The 24,049-nt window shown below is 41.0% G+C and overlaps 1 protein-coding gene across 5 annotated transcripts; it reads left to right on the top strand.

The window, feature by feature from the left end:
- Window positions 1-3,016: 3,016 nt before the first annotated feature.
- Window positions 3,017-17,127, top strand: pax8 (paired box 8). 5 transcript variants are annotated; one of them, XM_031278131.2, is made up of 12 exons: window positions 3,017-3,161; window positions 5,807-5,962; window positions 10,244-10,385; window positions 10,533-10,730; window positions 11,034-11,110; window positions 11,343-11,468; window positions 12,199-12,371; window positions 12,626-12,746; window positions 12,968-13,207; window positions 13,522-13,623; window positions 14,824-14,913; window positions 16,119-17,127. In XM_031278131.2, the coding sequence occupies exons 2-12, from the start codon at window positions 5,941-5,943 to the stop codon at window positions 16,187-16,189; spliced, it is 1,362 nt and encodes a 453-aa protein (XP_031133991.1). In that variant the 5' UTR covers window positions 3,017-3,161; window positions 5,807-5,940; the 3' UTR covers window positions 16,190-17,127. The 5 variants fall into 5 exon arrangements, with proteins under 5 accessions (XP_031133991.1, XP_031133990.1, XP_031133993.1 ...); XM_031278130.2 differs by having other exon boundaries at window positions 10,220-10,385; XM_031278133.2 differs by lacking the exon at window positions 5,807-5,962.
- The last annotated feature ends 6,922 nt before the right edge of the window (window positions 17,128-24,049 follow it).

Raw genomic sequence — 24,049 nt, 5'->3', positions numbered from 1 at the left:
TTGCGGACACACAAACTTTGCTCGGGGAAATAAATCCGGAGATACACCCGTCAAAAAGACACACCCGAAAACAAGAAAAGAAAAAGCAATAACATATTTTTTTCTAAATTCACCTATAAGGTGCCTGTAACTGTAACACCCAGGATGAACGGCCGAATAAGGAAGCAAACTCAGTTGTTCCTATGAAATTATAATTTGTTCCTCTGAAATTAGGCACTTTTAATAACGCCAGACAGTTTTCACCATTTTTATCCCAGGTAAATGCAAAATGTCTAAACAGAAAATCAGCAGCATAGCCTACTTTATTGGGAAAATGATGGGACTGCAGAAATTAGTCGTGTCTTTTTTTTTAATCGTTCAGACTCATATTTATATTTTTCCACAATAGATGTATATTGTTCGTTTTGAGTGACACAAGAGGCGATTCAAAAGACATTTTAACAAAGCATTGTTATACTCTGTACCTTTTTTAAAGTTATATTCCGAATTTATTTCCCAAGTTGCACCTTGTCTGCATCAGCAAAGTATTTTAGTGAGCACTTTTTATCGCTCAGTATGTGCCTATAAACATGTAGGCCTACATACAAAAACACTTAAAAAAACCTACCTGTTTATAGGACAAAAAGACTCATGGGCAAATTAATATTTACAGTAGAACTGCATGTTTTTTATGTTTGTTTAATCTATTGTCATTTTACTTTAGGATATCAGATTAAGTTTTAAATCAGGAATACTATTATAGGTATACTATTTGTACACGTTTGTTTCGTTTGAAAAATATTTAAATTAGCCTACTACAAAGCCTAAAATAGCAATAATTCTAACGAAAATGCATTTCTTTCCTTTCCTTGCACTGTAGGTGTCAGTAGCGAATTGGTGGCTTTTAAAGAATGTTGTGTCTCAAATACAGTAACGACAACTAAATAACTAACTAAATAAACATGAATGATACCTGACAGCATCCTGTCAGTGCATGAAAACGGCTTGATATGAAAACATGAAGCTGCTTCTTTTCTAAATATCGGCCTTTATGCCTTATGAGAGTCCGGATAGGGCGGGTGTGACTCCTGCCCCTTGGCAAGGGGACCCATGTAATTAAGCGCTATTTTAATTCACAGTATCATCATGATAAGATACCAATCTGTGAGTTTTAATCCCTTGTTAAACTCTCGGTAACCTCTTTCTTCCGCCACTTCTCCCCTCCGGGCACTTGTCATTTCTCTCTGGTCACTTTACAGAGAACTGTCTCTGTTTCCATCTCAGGTTATGATTCCCTTTAGGTTTTATTTATTTAAAAACAGTCGCCCCATTGTCCTGCAGAGGCACTGGGCTTTTTAAAGACGAGGAATGAAGGACTTCAATCACAAGCTGCATGGCGAGATAACGACTAAAGTTGTATTGTGGTTCCCTTTTCTTGTTGTAAACCTGTGGTGAAACTAAACAAATGTGTATAAAACTATTAAATTCTCGCAGATTAACCGTTACGCCAAGAGAAATAATTTACTTAAATTTGTCTCATTTTCTCTGAAAAGCTCCATATGGCTGAATAAAGCTGCTTTTCCATCAGACAGGCGACACGGTGCCATGGATGGCTGTCATTAGAGGTGTTGTGTTTGTTTTACAGGCCCGTGAGAAACAACATTAACAGCGTTTTAACTCAGGGGGATCCTGACACCCTGGTGTGACATCACGCGTGTAGGCTATACAGTCCTGTTTCACGCGGGGTGCAGAAAGTAAAATCACAACTTCCCTGAAGCTTCAAGTCGTTTTCATGCATGCAGGAACTCTGCATATAGCGCAGAAATATTCTCTGATGTACAGCATGCCGGGGTAGCATCACCGTTGTTGCATCATGCATGCCCTAAACGTCATTGTTTTTATTTTATTCTACTCATTTTATCATTGTCAAAAGATGCAGAAAGGCTCGCCCTGTAGTGCTTTGATCTCATTTAATTGTCAAAATGGATTTCAGGGAAAGAACAAGATGAGCTATGAAACAGCCCAATCAAATGTGATCCATGGACATATGTTATGTTTAGGTTACACCATTACCGTGCCTTTCGATTCCACATTAATCTTAATTAAAATATAATTAAGACCAAATTTGACCAAAAAAAGATGCCTATCTGGAAGAAACAGTCACCACTACTTGAGATTGAGTTGTTTTAGATGTTTTAAGACAAAAAAAAAACAAACAAAAAAAAAAAAAAAAAAACACGTGCATCTTCCTTTTTTACAGGACAAATTCATACACGGATAACACATGAAATGAAGAGGTTCATAAAGGAAATTCCTCCTATAATGAAAAGCCTGATTTACTTTCTGAGCTTGGTAACATCAGAATATCAATTTCTTATAGAATTTAGTGAAGGTCAATGGTTTGGACCAAAATCTGCTTTTACGCCTTATTTCTAATTCCACTTTCTTGCAAAAAAAAAATAGTCCGAGTGTTCGGTAAAACGTTTTGAAACATATTGGGTGTTAGGGATTCGCCTTCCGTGTTTAAACAGCCGGTCTGTTCCTCAGTCAGGTGTAGCCTATACCTGTCCGGGAGAAACTGTGACTGATTGCAGAAAACCAGGCACTAAATTGTGTGTGAAAGCAGCGCTCTGACCGGTGTCTCATGCCTGTACACAGTTTAATTAAAGCGGTGCTGTCGCTGGAGGTGAATGGAAAACAAGCCGTCTCCTTGACAAGTGTTTCCGTACAGTCACTCAGTGGGTGTAATGCCATCAAAACACACGGTCAGTCATCCTGTCTTTTTTTCCTCCGTGTGTGTGTGTGTGTGTGTGTGTGTGTGTGTGTGTGTGTGTGTGTGTGTGTGTGTGTGTGTGTGTGTGTGTGTGTGTGTGTGTGTGTGTGTGTGTGTGTGTGTGTGTGTGTGTGTGTGCATAAGACCACACCTCCTCCTTCCTCTCCCCTCCTCCTCAACCAATGGCTGCAGGGCTTCGTCCTACGCGCAGCCCCGGTTGGATAAAACCTGGCTGAGTGTTGGCAGCACATACACACAACACAACACAACACAACACAACAGCAGCCCTGCCTCCTCCAACACAGCCCGGACACGCACCGTATATCACACCGCCAGAGTCCTCATCATTTTGGATAATATAATATCTGCTGGGGGACCTTTTTTTATTTTTAGCTGCGTCGTTAAAAAGGTAAGCTCTCATTTCAATTTCTAACTTGTGTTATGTGAGGTCTGAATGGCTGTATCGCTCCGCAGTCCTGATAAAAACGATGTAAAACGGAACAGAGGAAGCTTCAAATATGTATATATAGGCTATATAAAAAATAAAAAAAACATTGCAAGACGCACGAGGCACTGTGGGCTTAATGTCGCTCTGCTTTGGGGATATACGTCAAATCATAATGAGACCAGTTTATTGTAATGAAGGTAGAAGATGGGACCCGGGTGCAGATAAGCGTAAAGTTTTTTGGGGAACGGTAATAATAATCCAGATTCACCTCATACAGTATAAGCAGTCGTCATTGCACAAAAAGAACTGAATAATTGTGGTGAATTTGCAGGAGTGAATCACAGTTTGTTTTCATTTTCACCGCTGGAGCTTCATGCATGAACCTTATTAGGCCCAAATCACCGGCTCTAGGCAGTAGTTTGGATGGATTACAAAGCTTATACCGGTCATCTGTTGCATTGAACTCTTCAAAAGGAACTGTGAAAAGACAAAAATATGTAAAGTAAAAAAGGAAAATGTTATGGTGTGCCTTAACAGAAACTGTTTTAATAATTTAAATTAATCAAATAATTATTACAAAGCAAGTTTAAATAATTCACAAAACTACTGTCAAATAGAAAACACAAAAGAGAGATAGATAATGTGTTCAAATGCAAAAAGTCACTTTAAAAGATCAAATAACAGACACGAGATGTTAACTGTTGAAAAATACATTTAAAATGTCTGCAAATCCTGCAGGAAGTCATTGTTCAAATTGTCATGTTAATGTTCAGGATAAATAATGTCAATTAGTAGTATCGACAGGAACAATTAATAACAGTTGTTACAGTATTGACATTATAAAAGGCTAGTTATACTCATCAAGAGCCACACAGTTAGGCTACATTAAAAAAATAGTTTCCAATCTTTTCTCGTATTTTTTGTCCCATAAACCATGTGTCGCCGCAACCAATGATTCCGTCGATTAGGGACTTATTAATCACTGAGATTTATATTGTGTTGTTCTAATAATAATGTGATTTTGCTACATTTTTATTTCTGCCATTCAAGAAGTAAAATCCTAACATTTTAAATCATGTGTAATTTTTCAATATGACACAAACCAGCTGCTTTTATTTTTGTATTTTACCAAATGACGCTTGGAATTATATTTAGGATGGAGATTTACTTCAACTCACAACTTGCACATGTTCATGCTGAATTAAAAAAAAAAAAAAAAAAAAACTACACACATATAGCCTAGTCAACAAGTTACACTACATTTTCAAATGTACTTTCAAATAAATGTATGAGTGCCAGTTGAGATAATCCACACACAAACAGATACAAGCTAATTAAACCTTCAATGCACAGTATAGGCAGGTAAATGTTATTAGCTGCAAGCCAAAATAAGTTGGACTTAACTTACTGATGTCATCAATCACCACATTGAACAGATATCGAACAGTGTGTGACCGTCTGCTAATTATTTGGTTCATTTTTAAAGTGTCCACCCAGCAGGACATGACAACACCTGACACGCTTAAATGGCATTAAAACAGTTCCACACAGTAACGTTAACAGTCACTTCAATCATTTCCGCAGGAGTGTGGTTCTTTTCCACTTGTCATGTTACTTTTTTTTTTTTTTTTTTTTAAATCATATTATTCCAATAATTGTAGTTGATGTGAAAATGAAGGTGCTTATTTAATGCAAAAATATCACATGATGTGTTGCTCTATTGTGAGCCTCGTGGAGCTGGATGTTGATCCAGCAGTGGAGAGGTATGCAGCAGCTGAGCAGATGGAGCCTGTAAACAAGGCTCACATATGGGCAATAACTACTGCCAGCTCCCACATTCACAGCAGATTTAACATCTTTTAGTTAAGGGTTGAAGATCCTAATAATTTGTCACATCGCTGCAGTCCATCACTGTTGCTTCTTCTTTGTTTTTAGATGAAGCAGCCACTTGATATCTTTTAGAAAAGTCCTTTAATTTATGTTCACTTGATACATCGGAGCGATTTAATTCAGGTTATTTTCGTTTAATAGTCATTTTGTTCCAAATGGTAAAATAATCCGTAGGCTAATTCAAACACGGTCATGAAGAGTGATTCTCTCTCCTCAAACTTTTTCCACTTACACCAAATCTAGGCTTCACATCAGGATACATAGGCTACATCACTCCTCAGTTTGTCTGTTCAAAACCCAAAATAAAACACACTCTCTGGTTCTAATAATTATACTGATATTAATGAGACCAGTCAATCCTAATTACAAAGCGGATAATGAAGGGAAATTTTATGTATAACAGGAGTAGACAACTGGGCTGGCCGAAGGGGAAGAAAATCTGTAATGTTTTACAAATACTGAATATTAAATTATACTATTTGTACACGAATACAGATACACAGGCCGCAATTATCTCTTCTGCTGTCCACAGCCTGTCTCACTGATAAACAGCAACAAAGAGACACGTCCAGGTGATTTGAAGACAATTTTCTAGTAGGCTATCTTAGCTGTTTTTTCCCGTAGAGACACACAGAGTGCCACCCAGCTGATAATTTGAGCTCAGAGGCATCACATATGACAAGCAGCCAGTTTGATAAACCACTGTCCTCCTGCAGCGTGGTCAACAGTGCGCTCAGGAGCAAACTCATGCCAGACGAGGCAGGACGGGGAGTAAAAACACTTTAACTGGGACAGCGTGGAGCCGACCGTCACGTTCAGCTGGTGGAGCAAGGACCAAAAACTCAGGGATATGTCCAACAACGCTGGAAGAGGTAAATACACAACACAAGTTGGCCTCTCAGACTCCTGTGAACAGATTAGCTGAACACATTTGGCATTTCCTGACAAGAGAATTTTGATTTGTCTCCTTATTATGAACCCCTTAACATCCACTTTCCCCTTTTATATTCCCTCGTGTTAAGCTTGAAGTTGGAAAGAAAGAAATCCCCCAAATCTCCAATTTAGTATTCAGTGTACAGACATTTAAAAATGCTTTTAAACATACATACAGTTATGTAGTTGTAAGCAGATATGTGTTTATGTATTACAACTATAACTCCTTCTGTGGGTAGCCATACGTGGAGGCTGCTGTATAAACAGAAAATACATTAAAATATGGTCAATATGTCTTTATAGCCTACGAGAAGTTTTAACAAATGTAGGCTACATTTAAAAAAAACTGCACATTATATCCTTTCATCTTCTTACAACATTACAGTGTGTTATAAACCATTCATCAAATGTTCACATATAACAAATAAATAAATATGGGAAATTAAAGTTGTGTGGCATGACATATTAGGCATCTTGGGAAACTTTGGAATCTCCAATAGAATTGAAAATCAATCTCTGTGGGTTTATACGATGCTTTGCTGTATAGCATTCAGCACAATATTAGCTATGAGACATTGGAAACATTGTTTGGAGAACGTAGGCCTACAATGGGATGCAGAGAGGAGTCTTGTCTGCTCACTGTAAAGGAGTGAATGGTTATTTTCCTCTGGTCGTTGTGCAGGCTATTGAGGACGTTAATTGGTTGGCACTTAAAGCTGTCAGATATAAATTTAGAACAATCCTCCCCTGGCCAGAGCCACTTCAGCTGGGTCAATCATGGAGCAGCAGTAGGCTAATGGCTTGTATCTATCTATCTATCTATCTATCTATCTATCTATCTATCGTTAAGTTTTCTCGTAATGAATTCACGCTTTGTTTTTTGTGTGCACGCGGTGTCCATGCACCGTGCACGTGCGCGTGCTTACAGCCCCCCCCGGGTCTGCTCGGCTTTAATATCCTGCAGGTTGATGAAGCTTGGCGGGGAGATTTTTTCCACACTCCGCTGGCAGCGTTAATAGAGGCTCCCCTCCCTCTCTCCCTCTCTCCTTCCCCTCCCTCGGCCGCTGTTTGATGTGGAAATGAAAGCTGGGAAAAGGCTGAGAGAAAAGAAGCGTCTCAATGGGTTAAATTAAAAGCAATGGTGTTCTTGCAGAGTCACCACCGTGCAGTCTATAGAGAAGATAGTGGAGCCTGCTGGTTGAACGCAGCGAGCGTTTTGTCTGTTGATGTTTACCGGGAAACCCAGTTCTTATGGTGTTGTAGGATGTTATTTTGCAGAAGCACGCTCTGACAGATCTGTGTTTGATTCAGATTGAATGCACGTGCAATATATTTAATATTTATGACAAATATGACAGTGTTAATAATAGGGATACATCTAGAATGGATGCCAAAGTAACTTTTTAGGCCTATTGTAAAAAGCATATTTACTATATGTGTACATAAATAAATAAAAATAAGCAATGTACCATAATTTTCTCATATATTCCTGAGGAAAGATCATGTAAGTAATAATAATAAACATTATGTATATGTTGCATAGAAAAAGATGCAGAAAACGTGCTTCACAGAGGTCGAAAAAATACACACAAAACGACAGATAAAACTTATGAGCTTGACAACTTTAAATTGAGGGGAATCACCATACATTTTTTTACTAAATGAACATCATTTCTAATCACACAACAGACAGTCACCTTCACTGATGCCCACCGAGCCTCACGTCACAGCCCTCAGAACAAACGGCAATATAAACGAGACTTGTGACGTATTATTATTTATAGGCATGTGATTATCCTGTAAGTCATATTTACAATCATCCATTTAGAAGTATGAGCTTTGGTGTTGGGTAAAGTTAAATAGGGGAATAATATAATAAACTGATCAATCATAGTCACATAATGAATGTTTGATGTAATACTTTTTCTAAACAAATAAAAAAAGTGTCAATTGGAAACAAACTTCTCAAAACTGAAGATAGATCCCCTGGTCAACTCACCTTAAATCTTCTTTTTACATAAGGGCAGCGCCGGCGCCAGACACTTGTCAGTAAGGGGACACGGTTTTCACAAGTAGGCACATTTTGTTTAATAAGTTACTGCCGCGATGAGCTGCCTGCGTTATCTGACAGAAGCGGGATCTCACTGTGCACTGTGTCACGATGCCATATTGGGGACGAGGACTACTCTGTGACCTCACTATAGTAGCCTACTACAAAAGTTATCTCTGACAAGTAACTCCACAAAAACAAAAATAAGACGCTAACTTCGTCCAGCCAATGCAACAAACAAACAGCACGGAGGGAGAGGTGCGAGACATGTATGCGTATCTCAGTAGGATTTACCTGAACACTATTGCCAACAGCAAAATAAACTCATTCCGTTCATCTCAACACGACAGCCCCCTCGATTTACAGCCCACATAGCCGACTTAAAGCCAACAGCTCATAAAAAATATACACCGATAAGCCACTCTGAACCACAAATAAGAGAAACTTTGCATCATGGATCTTTTTCACAGCAGACATTTTGACTTGTCATAGTAGGAAAAACACAGCTGAAATTGATAACCTTAACGATGGCTCAATTCCATCAAGTGTCCCAGTAAGCTATTTCAGTGAGTCAGAAGGCCTCTCCTAAGTGGAATGCAGCCATCATGAATGGTTTTGAATACACCTGTGCTTTTCCTACTATTTTGTCAACATGTCTGCCGTGAAAAAGGTCTATCAACATCCCCAAAACCAGTTAACAGCAAGGCAAGATGGTAGCCTACCACACAGAACAAACACAAGTAGGCTACACTTTATAAACCCAAATTAACCATAAAGTGGTCTTACCTTATGTAATGCAGTTCCACGACGGCGAAAATATCCATATCAGCAACAGTCCAAATGTAACATCAGTTCAATTCAGGCATGAGAGAAAGTCTCTTCTTCTCTAACATTAGTCCTCAGTTCATTTCTAATTCTGGCATTCTGCCAAACACTGATAATCAATATAGCGTTTACAATTGTTGTACAGTAGGCTTATATAGGCCACCCCCTCCCGTAACGACTTAGCAGTGTGGCTAATGTTAGCAGCGCAGCCTCCTGACCTACACATTGCTCCGTCCGAGTGGTTATATGGTTATATTTTTGGCATACTGCACTTGACATAGGCTATTGGAACATTGTAATTTTTTTCTGGCTTACTAGTATTATAGTATAGTATGTAGTATGCGATTTGAAACGCAGCGCTATCTGTCCCATTTGATGTCAATCGCTAATTAAAAACACCTGGGACAGCAGCAGGATGTTCACAAAACCCTCTCCGTGGCCCAGGGGGCTGCTGTCCGCCTAGCGGCGGGCGGCTACATAACATTTCAGATGCAACACAGCCACAGATAACCGGCGTCCATTTATGAAATATTTAATTTGGGGGGGGCACAACATTTTTTTTGGGTAGGCATTGACCCCCTATGCCCCCCCATGACACCGGCACCGAATAAGTGTGAAGTGTGAATAAATCCTGAAAGTCACAGTCTTCGATCATTACTCACAGCCTTTGTGTTTGCTCACTGCAGTGAAGGTTTGTTTCTCTTCACTGCTTTCATCTTCTCCCGTGTCCTCGACTTTTTAAATTTAAAACTTCATTATGCTCCTGACAACGCCGGCACTGCTACAGTTATTCATTACAGTTTAAGACACATCTATGAAATATGAATGAAATAATCTTCTGTAGCCTAAAGCAACAAGTAACACTAGATTCCCTCATCTTTTTTCTCTCTTATGCTTTTTTGACAGCTACTTTTTCATTATCACTTGCGGTGTTAAATTAGTTGATGACTTAAACATGAATTACATACAGACATAAAACTCTGGGTTGAGTGTTTGTGTATTTGAGCAGTGCTGGAGTATCTGTGTAATGTGTGTGTATGTGTGATGCATCCATTGTCAATTAATGTGGGGATAATACTGACCATGAGGGACAGCTTTTAGGGATCAAAATAGCCATTCCTGGTTAGGTTTCACAGCTAAAATATTTTCTTAGGTTAGTCTTTGTCAGCAGCGTCTCCAAAAAGTGAGTGTGTGTGTGTGTGTGTGTGTGTGTGTGTGTGTGTGTCCAGGTGTGTGTGACTTTGTATTGCGTTGACATTGGCATGTCTCAGATCTCAGGTTCCATGACATTTATGAGTGTTCATCCCCCCTCTTCCCCCAGGTCATGGGGGTCTTAACCAACTAGGTGGAATGTTTGTTAATGGACGTCCACTTCCGGAGGTAATCCGGCAACGCATCGTGGACATGGCCCACCAGGGGGTTCGGCCCTGTGACATCTCCCGGCAGCTCCGAGTCAGCCACGGCTGCGTCAGCAAGATCCTGGGACGGTAAGCAAGAACCTTTACTCAACTTCCTGTTACTGTTAATCACCCTGGCTGTGTTCTTTGACCTCTGTGAGTCTGTTTACTTAACAGTAATCACTGGTGTTTGTCCGAGCCAAAAAGTAATGACTGAAAACCTCAACTTTTCTCCAGTTACTACGAGACAGGCAGCATCAAGCCTGGCGTGATCGGGGGCTCCAAGCCCAAGGTGGCCACACCAAAGGTTGTGGATAAAATCGCAGATTACAAGAGGCAGAATCCCACCATGTTCGCCTGGGAAATCAGGGACAGACTGCTGGCGGAGGGAGTGTGTGACAGCGACACAGTGCCCAGCGTGAGCTCCATTAACAGGTGACAAACTGAATAATAAATGAAATCGTGTTAGAGGTAACCTACTGATATACCACTGTGGATCAGCGGCATGTAGATAAGTGGCTTCTTGGGCGTTAGATGAAAGATGAATGAGGAAGATCTACCAAAGATTTTTCATTCATTTAAGCCCATATTTCATATTCCTAAACGTTCCCCTCTGCATATCCTTTCAAAATGCATATGCTATCATTATGGCAATGCTTGCACCAACCAAACAACATTTAAAGATGTGTGTGTGAATTATGAAATTACTGTTCACTCACTTTCTTCTTTTTGTTTCAGAATAATTCGAACAAAGGTCCAGCAGCCATTCAATCTGCCTCTGGATGGAAAAGGCCTGAGTCCAGGGCAAACCTTAAGTAAGTCTTTACCATTTACAAACACACACATGCACAATGAAGGCTGTATCACCATAGCAACCATCCACATCACTGAGCATTATCATGTGATAGTGAAGGATTAAGGTTAAAGATAGTGTGCTCATTGCTTTTTATTATCAAGCTCATGACATTGTGGCAACAGTGAGATGTACAGTATCATTTCCGCTCTCTGTCTCAAATCTGTCTGTCTTTGTTTCTCTCACTGTCTCAGTCCCGAGTTCAGCAGTCACCCCTCCCGAGTCTCCACATTCAGACTCTTTGGGCTCCACCTACTCCATCAGTGGCTTGTTGGGTATCCCCCAACCCAGCGCCGAGGGCAAGAGGAGCCACGATGACAGTAAGAATTAGACCAATTTGAAGGAGATAACATACCATTGGCATCATTTTTGTTTTATTGTGGCGGTACATAATAGGAGGAAGCCCATCAGATGTGTACCAGTGTGAAAGATAGAAGAGGGTGTTTTTTGTTAATTTTGGAGCAATTCGGCAACCCTTTTCAAGTTGATGTTTAGTTTCTGACTAGATCTGTTACATACAGTGTATAAGCATCCTGCCTGCAGTTATTTCCTCTAAAATGTAATGTCTCAAAAAGCTGAAAAACACCCATCAAATTTTCTTTATTTAATAAATTATTTGACCTGAAATTCATTACGACCAAGTTTTTCTTTCACAATAGAAAAGGGCCAAGAGGCACCAAATAAAGAGCGATAAAGTGTTTAATAAAAGATCTGTTCAATCAAGTTCAAAATACTTAATTCTTACCTTAAAGGGAAATGTAAGGCGTGCTCGTGTTGCAAGCATAAAAAAAACAACACATAAACAATTTATTCACCCCCTTAAAAGATAAACCTCTTATGGTTAAATGGTTGAGAGTCATTTTAGCATTTTAACATTTAAAAAAATGAAATAGTTCAATTTTGGAGCACAGAATTCTTTGTATTTTTTATATTTTGCTGGAGACATTTTAAATAGCACAAATGTGGGGATTAAAACCTTTAAACAAACAAAATGAGTGTGTGTAGTTTCACCATACACATCAGATGTAAACATCTTTTTCTTTTTCTCAGGTGATCAGGAGAGTTGTCGGCTCAGTGTGGACTCTCAGGGCAGCGGAGGCGTCCCGAGGAAACAGATGAGAGTGGATCACTTCTCAACCACGCAACATCTGGACTGTGGGTTTGATCGTCACCACTATCCCCCGGACTCATTCGGCTCTGCCTCCAGCAGTAAGACAGAGCAGGTAACAACAAGCCCAATGCTTAATACGCAAATATGCTCACATTTATAAGGAATGAATGCTAAAATGGATCTCAAAAGACAATACAATCATTTCTAGATATACTTTTCTTATTTTCTTTTCATTTCAGATTTATTTGGAACTGTAAAAAAAAAAAATTCTGCCTTTGTTTTTTGACTTGCACACATGCATATTTGCTCCTTCTCATACATGAGCACACTTTACACCAATAGCTAATCCCTGTTCATCATCCCCAGACTTTGTACCCGCTGTCCCTCATTAATGGCAGCCTAGACGAAGCTAAGACCAGCCTCTCAACATCCAGCTCCGCCATTGGACGGAATCTGACGGCACACCAGAGCTACGCCATGGTGACTGGTGAGACTCTTAGATGATGACCTTTGACCCGTGTCTCTTACCTCTCTCTCTCTGACTCTTGCCATCAGCATTTTTTATAGACTGTTGCACAACAGTACCAGTGTCCTGAAGCCACTCCCTCTTATGTTTTTGACATTTCACTTTAAGTTTAACGGTCCACTCATGTTCACCATTCATTTTCATTCTCTCACCCACCTGCGCACTGGCTGCCACCACCTCAGAGCCCCTACAGTCCCTGCCGCTCTGTCTAAAACAGGAAATGTCCCCAGAAGTGACCAGCACGAGCCCCTCCCCAAACATGGCAGCGTCCAACCTGGCGTTCGTGGAGCTGCAGGCGCTGCAGAAGCCCGTTTCTGTCAGCAGCAGCTGCAGCAACTCCAACCATTTCCCCAACACCTTCAACTCATTCTCCCATCATGCACCGGTGTACGGGCAGTTCAGCAGTCAGTCTATCATCTCAGGTAATGGAGGCATCCATCTCATTCATGTTCACACTCATAACAATTGTGTTTGCATTTGTGCTGTGCAACTTCTCGCAACGAGAAATCTTTAAATATCTTTTTTTGTCTAGAACTATAAAACACTCAATCATACAAGACAAAGAAAACCAGCAAATACTCACATCCGAGTAGCTGAAACCCATTCATTTTTTGGCATTTTTCCTTAAGAATATAACTTAAATGATCACAAGTTTATTATTATCTTGTAGCTGTAAAAACAAGTAACTTAACATTATGTTCAATGTAAATGTGTGTGTTTTGGTGTGTTTTTTTAGGCCGTGACATGGTGAGCTCCACCCTGCCTGGCTACCCACCTCACATCCCCTCCCCTGCCCAGTCAGGATACTCCACCTCTGCCATCACGGGCATGGTAGCAGGTAATGGACATTTGTTTTTACCTACAATTAAAATGTCAAATGATAATTAGATGGAAAATAGAAAGTGCTGAAGGAGTCAGAAAGGTAGACAGAAAGCAAAGGGATGGGGACGAAGGTAGGAAGAGAAGGAGTAAAGAGAAATAGAGGCAGGAACGGAGGCTTGTAGATTAACAGAAGACAGCCTGAGTCAATGAGTAGTGTTGCCAGGGTGGTGAACTGTGTTGTGTGTGTGTGTGTGTGTGTGTGTGTGTGTGGGCCCAGGGGGTATACAGGGAACAGGCTGGGGGTTCCACCCTGCTGCCCACACCCCCCACCCAGACACCTCTGACCACACATCGCCATGGGAACCAGGGGGCCCAGGAGGGAGATGCAGGGTGGGCGGAGGGGGTGTAAAGTCTGGGTATGAGTGAGGAGGAGGAGGTCTTTGTGGTGTGTGTGAGTGTGTGTGTGTGTGTGTGTTTGTGTGTCTGTGTGTGTGTGTGTACGTACGTATGTTCGTACGTGTGTGTCTTAGTAAGAATGCCTGCATACAACCAGAGAGAGAGAGAGAGAGAGAGAGAGAGAGAGAGAGAGAGAGAGAGAGAGAGAGAGAGAGAGAGAGAGAGAGAGAGAGAGAGAGAGAGTGTGTGTGTGTATGTGTGTTGTGCCTTTTTTATTTGAAGTCTGCCCTCCGAAGCGCGAAATGAGAGGGTCTGATTTATTATTTTTCTGGTGGGCTCGCTGTGAGGAAGCGTTGATACACAATTACTGAGTGAAAGGGGGAGTTAGGACAGGAGGAGGAGGTGGGGGCGCAGGGATTCATTCCAGCCAACATAATTACCAATTAGATATTAAAAAAGAGAAAAAAAAGAAAGAGGAGTGCCAGAGAGGCTAAAGCAGGAAGTGTAGGACGGAGAGAGGAGGAGGAACGATCTGAGGGGCCGAGTGCTGAGGAGAGAGGGCGTAGAGGCTAGCTGCATGCACCACTGGGTCGAGGGATTTTACCCCCAGCCATCCACCTGCACCACAGATTAATGGTTTACAGGCTGCACTAACTGTTGGTGAATTATGAGCTAAGCCCGAGCAGACGCTGGCACACACACAAACAATACAACGTCATAGAGCTCTCAGGGACATCTTAGCTTTGCCTTTTAATAACAATCTGTGTTGTATTGATGTGTTTTATCCGGTGTTTGATGAAGTTTTTTTTCTGTCTTGCAGCAGGCACAGATTATTCGGGTCAGACCTACAGCCATTCGCCCTACACCTCCTACAGTGAAGCCTGGAGGTTCACCAACTCCAGCATACTGGGTGAGTAAGGACACACTGAGAGTAGTGACAGTGTGGATGCACCCACATTTCTGTTGTTAGTTTACTGCACTCTGCACATTACCTCTGGATACATTTATTTTTACTTTGAGGAATCATTGTGACCTCCACAATAAAAGACAAATTACTAATTAATTTAACTAGTCCCCTGAGAATTTAGAGAAGCTGACTTCTACCGACTTCACAAACATTTCATCATGACGAGAATTTAAATAAGCGGCTGCAGGAAAGAAGAAAGACTTGCAAACTGCCTCAGTCTCATATGAAACCATTAGGCACATTGATAACTAGGATTTACTTAAGGCTTATTATTTAAGTTTTTGTATTATTTTTCACTTATTCAACCTTTGTTTAATCAGGAAAGTTCCTTTAAGGTTGGAAACCTCTTTCACAGCACGCAGGCAAAAGATAAAACTAAAAAACAACAAAAAGGCTAAAATAAACAACGAAATGAGTCATTTACTATATTTACAATCACATACTCATTTTAAATTCCTTTTAGAGACTATTCCAGATACTATGATGGCATTCTTTCCCATCTCACACATTCACACATCATTACATTTACATGTATTCATTTGGCAGACCATTTTGTTCAAAACAACATACTAATGAGGTACAATTCAAAAATAAGTGTCACAACAATCAGTTGTTCCACCAGACGTTGGGGACAGACTGCACATATATGTCTTGTAGTCGGAGATAATGATTGCAAGATCAACTTTCCACTTAATGCCATTAGCAGAGATATAGTGATAAAATCAAAAACTGGGTTTCAAAATTATACAAACAAAAATGCAAGTCAAGTTAAAAATGAGATTGTATATCACACAGTTTTTGAATTGACATCAGATTGGTGTATATGAGCCTCAAAGCTCTTTTTCAGAAGTACAGAGGCATGTCAGCCGAGTTTTTGGGGGGGAATCTCCTACTGCATCACCAATCAACCTGGTTAAAAAAAGGAAAGTCCTGCATCTCTCTTATCTTTTCGATAATTCCTTAGGAGTCATGAGAGGTTTTGAGACTCAGTCCACTCTCGCAGAACAAACCAGTCCAAGCAGCTCAGACGTTTAGCTCAACCATCTGCTCTAAAAGCTCAGATAAGATAAGATGGATAAAGAAAGTCTGATCCTCCACCACCATCACCTCCCACTTCTGAAGGCCTCCATTTGTGTCTCCCCCCGCAGGTTCACCCTATTATTACAGCACGGCCTCCCGCACCGCCCCACCGTCTGCAGCCGCCTACGACCACCATTAGTCGTCGTCCCCCCCCCCCCCCGTCTGCTTCGTGGGTCCTCACTCCACCCGGAACAAGACTGGAGAACTCAACATCAGCTGACACATCTGATTACGGACCAAGGCATGAAAGTCAAAACTGGATGTGAACTTGAGACTCTGCTGATGAACCAGCAACACATTGTTTTTTTTTACCACACCTACTCATATATTATTTATTTTCATACTGTCATTACTGATACCGTTGCCCGGGGTAACTTTGACTCATGCACGTTTACACATTGCTAAATCTCCTCCCATGCAGGGCCTGTTTCCAGAGACTCAGCCTGACGTCTCATATCAAGGTGCATATTTTCAGTATAGAATGCTGTTTTGGCCAAAGACTATCTTTCATCGCACATCTTTAACTTGACACTGATCCAGTGAATACGGATATGCAACTTCTTTATACTGAACTATGCCTGCTTTTGTTTACAATGCTTTCTGTCCTGTCATCACACATTGATTCCTTTTTCTTGATCTGTGTCTGCTTGCAAATTCATTTGTATGACTTGTTTTCACTGTAAATGCAGATCTTTTCCTGTAGTGAACATAGACTAAAGGGTGACACATTAAATCACAATTACAACATAATGCATACATATGCCCCTCAGAGACAATTAATGTGTTTGTCTAGCAATATGTACATGCTGTAAATGATGAATTACTTATGGGGAAGTGATGCAGTTTTACTCAGAGAATGACTGATGACGGAGGGGGATGATGGTGATTCGGCTACAAAAACCAACAAGGCTTGAAATACCTTTGTTTTGCTTCAAATAAATTTAGTTTGTTGTCATGCTGATGTTCTGATGTTTGGTAAGAACTGTGACTATTTTTTATTATACTGTTATTAATATTATTGCAGATGTAAATAATGAATTTCTAAAGAATTATTTTAATTAAAGCATGACAAATTTACTGTTTTTACTCATGTTTTGTGTGTTGCATAAATAATACTTTGTATAGGCCTAGGTTTATGTTAATAAGTGTTTAAATCAAAGTTAATTCACAGCAAGGCAGCTGAGGTCGTTTAGTGTGCTGAAGTTTATTTTAAAGAGCCCTTGATTTTAAATATCTGCTTATATTATCATTATGATTATTATTTGTAGTAATAGCTCGTACTTACACGTTAAAAGTCAGCTGAAATGTTGCATATTTTTTGCACCTCTCAGCATTTTAAAAGGACGAAAGCAACGATCCTGAAAACACGCGCATCTGTTTAATTTCTTTTTTTTTTATTTTCTGCATCATGTAGTTTTATTTGCAATTATTTCGTCCCTCTTTGCGGCCTCATAATTGCGGCGCGTTAACGACGCCACGGTTCGGCGGTGCGGCGGCCCACCTGGTGCCGCCGCGTGGGACGGCGCGAGGATGACGGAGGGAGGCCTGCAGCACGTGACTGTGGGTGTTTAGGCGCGCGCTCAGGCAGTTATCTTTACACACTGCAGATATTGTAACGATTGTAGTGATACCAGTGAGTAACGCGGTGCATTATCAGATATGAGTTCAGAGTTTTATTTATTTTTAAAATGTAAATCAAATGAATTATGTCTACATGAACATAATGATGAAAATGAATATGAAGGGAGAGAAAACCTGCTCAAAACTGTTTATTTACTCTAGCCTTCCTAAATAATATAAAACAGTATTCACACTGTCAAAAACATACTCCTATGTAGGCTAATTTAGGCCTACACTATACATTAGTTTATTAGTAAGCACATTGTTGTATGAATAGTGGACAAAGTCCATAGCTGCTCTGGAGCTTTCAATCACAACACACAGTCTTAAAAGATTACGTTTAAATGGCATTGTAGATATGTGATGTAATATAGGTAATATAGGCTATGTAATCATAAATGTAGACAAAGTTTACTTAACTAGCCTAAGTAAAAATGTGCCAATGTTTTACAATTTCTCTTTATGACCAAATAGGCTATTTACCAATATAACAAATGTTAAATATTATTATATTATAAATATTATTTACCGATATATGACCAATATGAAGTCAAGTATTTATTTTATTTATAGTTTTTGGTTATATTTTCTTTCTTCTTTTTTTTTTTAATTAGCCTATTTACTTATTGGGTAGCTATTTTTGATCTGCTAAAAATCCCATTTTTTTGTTTTATGGGTTTTGTTTTTGTACCTTTTTAAATTAAAGCCAGAAACTGATTTCCGTCAGTGGGGAAAAGAAATGTGCGCTTGAACTTGCTCCAGTTTCAGTGCTGGGTTTTATGCTGTTTAGTCTCATTAGACCACAGCAACCTCTGCAGTAATTCTCAGTTCGTGAACTTCTGTGTGGTTCATGGCCTAATTCATCATTAAAAGAAACCCTCAAACCTAATTACATAACTGTTGAATGAGACTGTATGAAGGGTTCTGTCTGACTTCTGAGACAATCACTTAAAGTCCTCAATATCAGTTCAGTCAGAGCGGTATCTGTCTGCTGATGAAGATCAGCCCTAACGTCTTTCTGTTTACAGTATGCACTTCTCTTTCTCTCTGCCTCTCCAAGCTTCCCCTCTCCTCACATTTCACCATTTTCCTGACTCACCTCTTTACACCCCTCTCTCTTTGTATCCCTCTCCTGCAGCCACACTACTGTACACACCCTGTAAACTTTAAACAATAGCTGCACTTCATCCCATTGTTGTCCAAGTGGCCTGGCCCACTCCAGACAGCCCATCTACTGACTGGACACTCATTCTTTTCAGTTCCTTGCTCAGGCATGCAGAAACACACACATACACACTCATACATATAGAGGAGCGTTCAAGTCAATGCGCCTCACAGGGACGAGGAAAACCTTTTCATAGAATCCAATTTCAAATTCCTCAGCCAGCTAATGGCCGACCAGAGAAATAACAGCAGTTAACGTTAAACATTAACAGTCTCACTACCAAAAGAGTAAAAAACAAAACATTACACTGCTACACACAATCTGAAATAGCAGAAATAACTCCTTTCTGTCTCTCTCTGGGCCTATTAGTGAGGAGGTTTCGGGCCACAGTGCTTCTGGTAATGAGCCCGGCAGCACAATACAGGCACCGGGCCGGAACAGCTGAGGGCAGACAAAGCTGGCAGGACGGGGCGACTGGGACTTACTACATTTTACACAGAGCCATACTAACACTGTGTCCGTGTGTGTGTGTGTGTGTGTGTGTGTGTGTGTGTGTGTGTGTGTGTGTGTGTATGTGTGTGTGCGTGTGTGTGATGGAGGAGAAGGCATGTGTCCCATCACCATTATGGGGACAAACTCAAAGACAGAATAGGGCCCCCTGGAGAAATTGCTGCCAAAAAGGCAGCAGTGGAGTGTGTGGCAATCAGTGGCATGACGGGTCGGGGTTGTCCTGCGTCAGTCATCTGGAAAGTTCTCCACTTATCTCTGGGCCCAAGACCCTGGGCCAACCAATTCAGCCCGGCAAATTATGTAGACTGACAGAATTTGTCCGTCCAAATGAGCTGCAGAACCTGCTGTTGTTTTAAAACTGTACTGCTGTGTGGGCCCGCCTGGTTTAGGCTTCTTTGTGGCCGTCCAGAAAACCCAGATTGTGTAGGTGAACCCATCACCTTGTTTGTTAATTGTTTTGCATGAAGGCTGGCTGATTATTCTTAACCCTTTGTCGTCTTTTTGCATTGATCCATCCTCTTTTTCTTTGAATATGGTGTGCAGCCCTTTCAGAGTGCGAGATTCTTATTCTGTTGTGAAGACTTTGCTAATACCAGCTTCTTATTCTCCTTTGGTTTCATACACTTATAACAAGACTAAATGTGTCCATCTGCTTTAATCCCCTCCCACCACACCTTTATGACTGTTGGAATTGTAGGAGATGCGTCTGACACTTTTTGCAACTTTCCGAAACCAACAATCTCGCCCACTTTACGCAGTGATTAGCCAGGTGTGCATACATGAGAATTTGGGTTTTCTTTGTTCATTCTTCACACTTCAAACTACTTCTGCCACTTTTCTTATGTACAGCCAAGCACGTACAAAACGCCATAAATGTAAACATGAAAGTAGAGTTGGGGCTGAAGGGAATGTCGTCAGTTTTGCAGGTATTCGGTCATAAAACAAAGCAATGGACACGTTTGACCTGATGATGGCACTACTGTAGATGAAAAGTTAAGGGATCAGTTGAAAGTTGTTACAATACATCCTCAGGTGGACATGAATATCTGTACCAAGTTTCATGGCAATCCAAAATAATCTAACTAAACATGATCCAACTTTACAGCTTTTAACCACATGTGAGCTTCATCAGCGGAAAATCTTCTACATGTGGTTGAAAGCATTGGAGCAACAAATTAGTTCGTGACTTAACCTTTTTTTCTGTTATAAACCCAAGCTAAACAATCAATAGTCAAGACATTTCACTTTAAAGTGTCGATCTCATGGAGGCAGAAGAGAACAAGTGAGAACACCAAAGTCTGAGGGATTCATCCTCTGGGAACCATGAATCACTTAAGAACATTTTGTTCCAATCCATTCAGTAAATGTTGAGATATTTTACTGGGTAACTGAAACCTTTGACCTGTTGGTGGTGCTCAATGAAAAGTCATATGATAAAGAAACTCATTAGGATTCATCCTCAAGAGGATGACAAATTCTTGACTTCATGGCAATCCATCAGACAGTTGCTGAGATATTTCAGTCTGGACCAAAGTGGTGGACCGACCGACCAAATGTTGGTATAAGAGACATTTTGGCCAGAAGAAAGGCTTCTGAACACCTGAGCGGACTTCAAATAATAACACCTTCCTCAAATTTCAAGAAGCTATCTAATCTCCTCCACCTTTAACCATAATGCACCTGGAACAAATGTGCTAGTCAAACAGAGCAAAGTGGCCCAACAGAGGATGTTTCTGTGTAGCAGCAGGCAGAGGGAGGAAACACAGGTGCCTTGTGTCCGACCAGCCTATTAAACAACACGAAGGCCCTGAAGGCAGGAAGCTGCTATTGACTGGAAGACATCAAGAAAAACGCACCTTTCAAAGCACACACACATTCAACACTATACACACACATGGAGGTGGATAAAATCAGCCAGGTATCAGGTACTGCCCCGAGGGAGAGGGTTGACCTGTGGAAGCCGGGGGAGTCAAACACACAGCTCATTCAACGTCACATACACATCTCCATAATGCTGTTTTATCCTTGAAATGCACCGTAGGTGAAGATCATTAACTAGAGAAAAAATACATTTAAATATGCATATATTTGAGTATAGTTAAAACTGATTCCTGTTCGAGTTGACAGATGAAATGAGATAAGATGTAGGAGATTAGTTCACAAACATTCCTGCTCTGCTCAATACATTGCATTAACCTATGGAGCGCCAACCGGTATGTTTGTCCTGCATGTTAAAAGCCACTGAGTCTGTGCCCGAGGAGTGTTGTCAGAGGCAGGAGTGTGTGTGTGGAAGAGGCGAGGGCAAAAAGAGGTCATGCGTTTAAATGCCCTTAAGCAAGGCACTTGCCTTAACTCTCTCAATGAGAGGTTCCTTTGCTACAAAAAGCCCGCATTTGTGAAAGGAGCATGAAGGGTCGCCTCTGATGAAATCTAAAGAGTGATTCATGTTTGGGTCTGATAGGCAAATAAAATGAAAATGTCTGGCCATGAGAGAAGCAATACTAATGAGTGCAGTCTGCGGGGGGGGAAAAAAAAAAAGATGTTTTTCTTCAGTGCCTTCCATTTCCTTTAAATCAAGTTAGAGCAATAAAAGAATATCACTTCCCACTAAAAATTACACTTGTATGCAAACTAAAATATATTGAATGCGTTTGTACAAAGGTACAGGAGATGTCTGGTGCAAGTGGATGCTTGGAGAGAATAAGAAGAGAGTTATTAGTTAATGTCTCAGTGAAAGAGGTGAATGGAGTCTAAGTGGAAAAACATAACCCCTGAGAGAACCACAGAGAGGCTTCGAGGGCCCTGGACGGAGAAATCACAACAGCAGCAGTCAAGAGCGAAGGATGGAGGGGAGAGGAGACCAAAAACAATTCAATAGCCAGAGTGGGAGAAATCGAGTGTTGATAAAAGATAAAAAAGTAACAAGTAGAGCGTGCGAGGCGTCAGCAGCAGATGGAGAATGTGCGTCAGGAGAAGCATTGGGGGCAGAAAAAAGAATCCCAGGGATGAATGTGAGTGTTTACAGTACAGTTTATGTTTGTTGGCAGTGTTTGCAGGTGTTTATATTTACATAGCATTTCAGAGCCATTGTGGATGTTGATCATTGTTCAATGCAATGTTGTGTGTGAGAGGGGAGGAGAAAAGCAGAAAAAAAGGGTGACCTTACATGTCGGGGTCTTTTTTTGGAGCCCATGCTGGACAAGCCCCTAATGATCACAACTTGAGCTCTTGCCTTTTTAATAACCCACCCAGGCCTGACTGAGTTGCACAAAGCTTGAGAATGGAGTGGCGCAGATGGAACAAAAACAGGCCAATTCCTTGGGAAGGATGCCCTCTGAACCCAGCGGCTAATGCAGCCCCTGCCGCTCCAGCCGGTCATTATTGTTGTTGGAGAGGAGGAGAGAGATGGCACTCCAAAACAAGGCCACCACCACCGCTGAAGTCATGGTCCACAGGCCATGTGAGAAGAGGCTTTTGGTCGAGAGCTCCTGTGTGACGCCAGCACACAACCAGCACCTCCAGCACAGATTGTCTCCCCGAACATTATTAAACATTTCAATATGATCTGAAGAACAAGAGGCACTAATGGCTGCCTCTTGCTGTAGCATTTCGTCACAGGCCCGAGAGCATGTAGGTTAGCCTAGTGGCGTCGCCTTTTAGCGTCACCTCCCGCCCCCTCTCAAGGTGCTATGATGGCCCAGGGCCCCTGTCACTCATGTGGCCCATCAGTCACCCGCATCTGCAGAATCTGACTTTATCTTAATGAGCTGTTGTTATTCCTGAGAATGAATGGAGACTACTTCCATTCATAGGACAAGAAGTTGAGCATTATCACGTTAACTAAGCACCACAGATTATCTGTCAGAGTTTCACCTGATGTGACAGTCCCTCTGTCCAGGAGGGAAAAGTCTTAAATAAATCTGAACAAGGAGCTTTGGCTTTAATGCAACGTCTGCTTGTCCAGCGCCTTGATCCAATTCGGACACCCAAACAGTCCCTGTCTGTATTGTCTATGTTCTTCATTGCGTTTCCTATTGTCACATCACATTCTGTGTGTGTGTGTGTGTGTGTGTGGAGATGGGGAGGGGGGGGTCTTAATTCCAGACATCCTGCTCTTATTGTTGGCCGCCCCAGGTTGACCGCTGCTCAACATGTCAGGCTCTAAGAGAACAAAATGGGGCCTGTGCCGCGGAGAGCGATCACACAGACACACAACTAGAACGCATGAACACACTCCCAGGTCTGCTCCATCTTTTGACTTTTCTGTAGTTGAGGTGACATTATGAGAATAATTCAAATTTAGACATGCAGTATTTGAAAAAAGTGAAAGATTAGAAGGAACATTTTTCTCAAAATGTTAAACACTATAAGGTTTTGTTATTTAACTGCAACCAGAACACACACGCACACACACCTGAAAGGTTATAGATGCTACTAAAAATCTTATGTTCTTTGTTTTACTTTGTTGAAAATTAAAGATTATTTTTTGGGGGCTTTTACACCTTTAATGGACAGGATAGCTAGGTGAGAAAGGGGAGGGAGAGGGGAAAGACATGCAGGAAATCGTCACAGGTCGGAGTCGAACCCTGGACCTCTGCATCGAGGCATAAACCTCTAAATATATGTGCGCCTGCTCTACCCACTGAGTCCAGCCTTTGTTGAAAATGACCACTGCATCTTTTAGTCTTACATCTCACCTTGTTG

Source organism: Sander lucioperca, chromosome 1 (assembly GCF_008315115.2).
Source record: "Sander lucioperca isolate FBNREF2018 chromosome 1, SLUC_FBN_1.2, whole genome shotgun sequence".
Classification (NCBI taxonomy): domain Eukaryota; kingdom Metazoa; phylum Chordata; class Actinopteri; order Perciformes; family Percidae; genus Sander; species Sander lucioperca.
Note: the sequence above shows the minus strand (reverse complement) of the source record. Positions and strands in the feature narration are given on the sequence as shown.